Source organism: Cygnus atratus, chromosome 19 (genome assembly GCF_013377495.2).
Source record: "Cygnus atratus isolate AKBS03 ecotype Queensland, Australia chromosome 19, CAtr_DNAZoo_HiC_assembly, whole genome shotgun sequence".
In the NCBI taxonomy this organism is placed as follows: Eukaryota; Metazoa; Chordata; class Aves; order Anseriformes; family Anatidae; genus Cygnus; species Cygnus atratus.
The window spans coordinates 6,302,821-6,309,333 of record NC_066380.1 but is presented as its reverse complement, the minus strand read 5'-3'; the positions used below and the strand labels follow the sequence as shown (position 1 = coordinate 6,309,333).

Genomic DNA, 6,513 nt, shown 5'->3' with positions numbered 1-6,513 from the left:
GTTGTTAGTTCAGGTGAAATCTAGAACTTGAGGCTCAGAAAGAGAGGCAAAAAGAAACAAACAAGGTGTATTTAATCTTTTAATACTTTTATAGTAAAAAGACTTTAAATTACCATCCCAGTGCATTTAAAAAGGAATTACCAAACAGAGCAACACTGTGTGTTTTGAACTGTAATACCTGATGACGATTTTTTATTCGACTGCTATCTGAAGAAACAGTAATTGCGAACTAGCAGACGAGCCATATTTTGTCAGGCACCACACTGATCCAACAAACTGCAGAATCCTTTCTGTGTTGTACATCATTATTATGAAAATAATTCTTAACATTCTGATATCCCTCTGATAGGAGTTTCTTCCCTGAACAAACCAGACTGGTGCAGTTTACAGACATTGAATTTGGTCAAAAAATAAGAGACTCTTCTGCTGTTTCAATCTGCTTTTGGACTGTTGTGCTGTATTAGTCACTATACTGTCCTTTCATGAGTACTCATCAACTTTAGACCCTGAGTGCATCCTACCATGCTAGATGTGTTCTTGAGCCGGCGTTAATTTCTGCATCAAAGCAATTAAGGCACAAAATAATTTTAACTAAATTGTTGGGTGTGGGTGGTTGTTGTTTTTTGTTTTTAAAACAGAAAAGAGCCAGGACTAAAATTCACACCACAGGCTTTTCTGCTTTTAAGACTAAAATTGCACATCCTAACTTTTCCCTTTAGTCCTTCACAGAAACTTGAAGTAGGAACCATTACAATGGAAAGCAAGTAAGCTTGCTGCTGTCCTGGAATGCTATCAGCACCCACTAATCCCATTGAAACAAATAGGACCTAGAACCTTTTATTTGAATGTTCCTTTCCCCTGAAACTTTGTATTTCATTAAAATTTTACTAATATGCTGAGGTAGTAGCATTACCAATAGTATTATTTGAGCTAGGCAAGTATCATACCCCCTCTATTACTGGCTCTTTCCCCGTTAGCTACAGTGAAGGCCTCTAGAGCATGAGGTTACCTGCAGAAATAATTCAGTAGGCAAGTATTGCTTTTCTGTCAAAAGAAAAATGGATGACATCATTCTTTGCTGAATTCATTCAAAATACCCTGTGAATTGTTAATATCAACAGGAAAAAAACCTCTTAGGATGCTGGTCAGAGCATTGCAAAGGATAGACTCATTACTTCATAAGCTGAATTTGGTGTCTTACAGCTGCTTCTCATGCACATTAATACTATGAAACCTCAAATCTTTGTGAAAGAGCATGAAGTTTAGGCATGTAGTCAAAATGAAATTTGCTTTTGACTGTCCAAATATTTACTCAAATACTTCTATTATGTGCCCAACACTATTGACAAAAGGCACTGCAGTTCTCACAGTGAAAACTATGTTGAAGAAAGGCCACAGGAATGATATTGATTCTGGCTGGTTTGTTTGTAACGGCTGTTGTTCCTTAGCAGCAAATGGAGAGGAAAGTTAATGGAAGGTACATGGCTGTTCATGCTCTTCTTCCATCTTTTCTAGGGAGATGCGGGTGCAGTTAACAAAAACAAGTAAATTTGAAGAGATATTCTTGCTCAGGCCAGTATTCACCCCCTGGCCTTCCCAGAACCAGTCTCTCTCCTATAACGGTGTTATTTGTATATAAAAAAATAACCCTGACCATCCTTCTTGAAATGTAACTTGTGTTTATGGATGAACAGGTTGTGGAACAGGTTGCATAGCTGATGACATACTAAAAGTTCCATGCAAGGAAATAGGGGAGATTGCATTAGCAAAGTTTTATCCAGCAACCTGCAGATGTCTTGGCATTCTACTAAGAAGGTACTACTGTGACTAGACGGGCTCGTAGTTCCTGTGAAAATAGATTTTCTCCCATGCAGTGAGATGGCATGAACAGAAGAATCTCCAGAGATTGAGGACTACCCCTTGGTCAAATGGATTCTCCAACTCAGAGTGTCGCAGGTAGGAGATACGATGATATGACATGAATTCCCAGGTGGTGGTGTTGCATGAGATCAGGTAGAGGTGTGAAATAAGCAGCAGCAGGACAACTATGGTGAATATGACTATCAGGATGAAGGACATGAGGAGGAAAATGTTGTGCTTCAGCCAGTCCCAGGACTGTTTAAAGTAGAGGCCTGACCTTTCAATTCAAAGAAAAATAAATTCAAGATTAAAGATGGAACTCTAGTTACATAAACCAAGCAAATTTGATGTCACATTTAAGTTTGATTCGTAATTAGTGAACTTCTGATCATCAGGTACTACAGAGAGTTTAATATACTACGCATTTTTAACAGACTGCAGCAGCATTGACTTAGATTCTAAGAAATTTAAAAGAGGAGGTTCCCGTCACAGCTGAACTGCAATTATCTTCAGTTAACTCCTTTCCTGAACAGGTACACAGCTGAAACCCAGTTAGAGTTTCCAATATTTCAAGTTGTAAATGAAGATTGTAGTACAGTAACTGAAGCAAAAGTAGTTAGCTCTTGTACTGTTAGTTCTATTAAATTTAAGCTTAAAACAAAGATGACCAATGAAATCCAAATTATCAGATTCTTCTCAACTACTGATCAGCTGTGTTGTTCCTCAGAAAAGTTGATCTCCAGAATGCAAAAGACTGAAGATACAAAGCCAATCCAGCTCCTGCTGTGTTCCACACAAAACCGTCAGTGGGGTCTGGGAGCATTATGGCTTCTGCTAACTTTAGAGGTCAAAGTGCTGCCTCCAGGCCTTACCAAGCAGTGTGACCTCCCCACAGCAGAGCTACAAGCTGTATGCTCAGGTAAACTATGAAGAGGGGGTGATTCTTCTCTCCTACACAGTTCTCAATCCAGGGGCAGTGATGGTCATAACGCCGTACACAGTGTTGGCACACCTGGCAGTGCTTGGCTCGCATTGGTTGCTGCAAAACAAAAACAAGGAAAAGAAACATAACGCTAGCAATAGTCCACTCTTGTTAAACCTCCTCCTCGGTAGAAGAGAGCATCATGCAAAAATGCCCTCTTCCACAGCTGCACTCCACTTTGAGATAACGGCACAATAAAAACATTGCTAAAACAACCGAAGGGGATCACGGTTCCCCTCATACAGATCCAAGTGGGTGAGATTCAAATCAAACAACTCTCCTACGCACTATCTCTATGTATATATTTTATTTATTATCTACCTATTTATAGGAAGTTCTGTGTGCAAAGGAGGCAGATAGAGCAAATCAGTTTATTCAGGAAAGCACAAGCAGAGTGTTGAGGGGAAAAACTAGAACCACTGCTATTGAAGAAAGTGGGCAGGGGTAGGATGTCTTCAGGAGATTGCGGGGGGGGGGCGGAGGGGGAAGTGTCTCCACTTTTGTGTAAGTACAAGACACTTGCACAGCTCAAGTACCAAGAACAGAGAAGATAAAAGATATAGCTGAGGAAAGAAGTATGAATGTCCTCTCTAGGATTTGCTCCTTGATGTGTATATATGTTTTGCCAGCTTATCCTCTTGCAATAAGCTGACTTCTCTTGGTAGATATTCTTCAGGAATTTAGGGAAGCTGGGATAATGCTGGATTTTATTAAAATGATAAGGATCACTGTGAAAACAGGCATTTCTAGGCTTTAGCCAGACTGTTTTAAAAGCTAATTTGTTTTTTTTTTTCCTTCATGCTATCTTTTACAATTCAGGCTAGTGTTTTGTTGTTTTTAGGCCCCCAAACAAGCTCACAGCTACCAGCAGTTCTTGTATGTCATGCTTGACTGCCTGATTCTCCATCAAGATACCATAAGGTCTGACTCACGTGACAGTAAGAACACAGAACACAATTTTCCCCTGGTGGAATATGGCAAAAGATCCTTATTTGTATAAGCCTGGAGGGACTTGCTTCAACCTCGGAAAATTAGCATACGTACCAATGGTCATCATTACATCTTTAGCTATGCAATCCATTTGGATCACTTTTCAGTTTAGGAGTGCATCTGAGTTTAATTTAGTTGTACTTTTTTTCTGTGAGTTTTTCAGCAGGAGGATGACCCTGTGACAGAACTAATCAGCTCTACCATGCCTCCAAACCACTGAGAAGTGAGCAGCAATGGCAGAGCAGAAAAACAGAGGCAACACCAGCTGTACAAAGATGTTGACAAAAATGCAGACTTGCAAATCAGTCATCCCCTTCTCTTAGTGCGCAATGAATGCCTACCTTCACCATGCAGTAGCCGCAATGCCGCATCTTAATACTGCTTGAAACTTGGGGTATCACTATGCTTTGTTCTTCGTTCTTGTCTGCCTACAAAAAGAAAAAAGAAAAAGGTGAGAAAGGGAGTGACGAAGGATGTTTTGTGTTCTCTGAAGTAAAGCAGCTACTAGCCTGCTTGGCATGACTGAGCTATCTGGATCCTCTTACTTAAGTTACATAGTGCTGGTTATCTGTCATTAGGAAAGAGAAACAAAATAATCCCTAGTGAAGTACTGAAGTTGCTATATAAATACTGTGGCATGAAATTCCACTGCAGATAGTTAGGGTAGAGCCAGAGAGAATAGACTGCTGTAACCATCAAAAGAATGTTTGCATTGAGGCAGAAATACTTGTGGACAAGAAACCACGCAGATCTCAACACCACACTTCATGACACAAATAAACAAGGTTAGACTTGCTTCCAAACGTAATGATGAAGTTGTTTCAGTATAAGGAAGGGTACTTATTCATAACACAGCCAACATTTATGTTAATGGTGGAAGATTGAAACTGATAATGCCTTGCCTCTTTTGTCCTATACAACCAGCAAGGCAGTAAACCTGGAGTAGACTGTCTTGGTTACTGTAACTTTGCACCTCCATCTACCCCACTGTAACTTGGTTTGTGTATCTGTCCTCCGAGAGGGTAATAAATCTATAATTGGATAAACAGATCTGCAGAGAGAACTTTCTTCCACGGTTGCCTTTCAATTCAGGCTTTTTGTACTCATACCAATTAGCAATGATTAGTATAAAATATAAATATTTCATAGAGTGTAGTGCTTTGAGGAAAGAGAGGACAACACTCAAATGGCACAATGCACTGAACATAGGGAAGTGTGGGGTAAAAGATGCACTTAAAGTATGTGAGCCCTGCTACAGGACACAAATCAGAGACTCTGCTGCCTAATCTCCAACAGAAAGCGTTTCATATTGTTTTTATGTAGCGGACAGAGTAGGGAAAAAAAAAGCGTATGGATTTTATAGCCCCAGCACTTGTTTACATTTGTGAAATAATATACCTTCACTTCCTCTTCAGACTTAACAAAGCCCGGATCCATGAGAGACACCTTGAAGTACAGCAGGACAGAGCACAAGACCAGTACGATGAAGATCACTGGCAGCAGCAGCTCTCCACGCTCCACTTGCTCTCGTAGATCTAAAAGGTACCCCACAGAAAAAGAGAGCAGTGGCTCCTTGTGAGACGTTTAGGATTTTCTCCCCGCCCTTAACGAAGGGCAACACACCTCAGCAGGGGGATGGGGAAGGAGGGCACACCAATGTAAAAAGCCGTTTCAACGGGCGAGCTTTGGGGGTGCCCTTGCCCTGATTTCTCCCCTCATAAGGCACCGCGTTATGCAACCCTGATGTTACCGGCACCCCACCAGCCCCGCGGCGTTGCGAGGCCCTCCGCGGTGCCATCTCCCCTCAGGGCCAGCCCTCCCCAGGCCCCGAGGGACCCCGGAGCAACGGGGAGAAACGAAGGCAGCGCGAAGGATAGGGAACAAACGGGTCCCCCCTCATGTCAGGGCGCTGGCACGGCCCGAGCCCCGCTGGCTGCCGCCTCCCCTCAGGCACAAGCCCGGCCCCGCAGCGGGCGGCCCCTCACGGCCGGGCGCGGTGGCTTCGCCTCACCTGTGGGGTGCAGGAGGAGCCCCAGCGCCAAGCCCCCGCTCAGGGCCGTGTGTGCCGCCCTCACCCCGAGCCCACCGGCCCCCATGGCGCCCGGAGGCCCGCAAGGGCGAGCAGCGCCGCCCCGGCCACGGGCAGCGCCCTGAGGCGGAGCCTGGGCTGAGCGGCTCGGCCCGGCGGAGCTCCCGGCCCCGGGACCGCTGCCTGAGGTGGCCCAGGCCTTGTGAGGGGCTGAGGGGGTGCAGCCTGGATCCCTCCGCGCTGGTCCCCGCGTCTCTTTCCTCCCTTCGCCTTTGTAGGGGGAAGGCCGCTGCAGCCCGTGGGTCTTCCTGCTTCCCTGCACGCCGCCGGCCCCGCTGCGTTTTGCCAAGAGAAAGGCGCTTTCTTAATCTCCCTGCTCACCCCCGGGCTCTCTACGGGCACCTCAGCCATCAGGTTGTATTTCCCCAGCTATTGAGGCCCCTGAGGGCAGTGTTACAGGTGAAAATTGCATTTAGACCCGAGGGAAACACTGCTAAACGTATATAGCAATAAAAGGGGTTTCGCAGAGGTGCACCGTTGGAAGGTGAGGGTTTGAGGTGCTGTCTGGGAGAGATGCGGCACCATGGCGTTAACTCTGGTCACGCCAATTTATTTTTATCTGTTGATTTCCACGCCTTGGGGAGAAATGCAG

The 6,513-nt window shown here is 44.5% G+C and overlaps 1 protein-coding gene across 1 annotated transcript; it reads right to left on the bottom strand.

The window, feature by feature from the left end:
- Nucleotides 1-66: 66 nt before the first annotated feature.
- Nucleotides 67-6,314, bottom strand: ZDHHC12 (zinc finger DHHC-type palmitoyltransferase 12). Its single transcript, XM_035555036.1, has 5 exons — nt 5,844-6,314; nt 5,231-5,367; nt 4,174-4,260; nt 2,733-2,899; nt 67-2,137 (listed from the first exon to the last, which is right to left on the bottom strand). Exons 1-5 carry the CDS (start codon nt 5,926-5,928, stop codon nt 1,828-1,830), a joined length of 786 nt encoding a protein of 261 aa, XP_035410929.1. The 5' UTR covers nt 5,929-6,314; the 3' UTR covers nt 67-1,827.
- Nucleotides 6,315-6,513: the final 199 nt, after the last annotated feature.

What these genes read in the sequence shown, in the direction of transcription:
- ZDHHC12 (XM_035555036.1), bottom strand. Translation starts at nt 5,928, where the DNA reads ATGGGGGCCGGTGGGCTCGGGGTGAGGGCGGCACACACGGCCCTGAGC. An exon ending in GCTCCTCCTGCACCCCACAG is followed by an intron (nt 5,368 to 5,843) that starts GTGAGGCGAAGC and finishes GGTACCTTTTAG; the next exon opens with ATCTACGAGAGCAAGTGGAG. An exon ending in AGTCTGAAGAGGAAGTGAAG is followed by an intron (nt 4,261 to 5,230) that starts GTATATTATTTC and finishes TTCTTTTTGTAG; the next exon opens with GCAGACAAGAACGAAGAACA.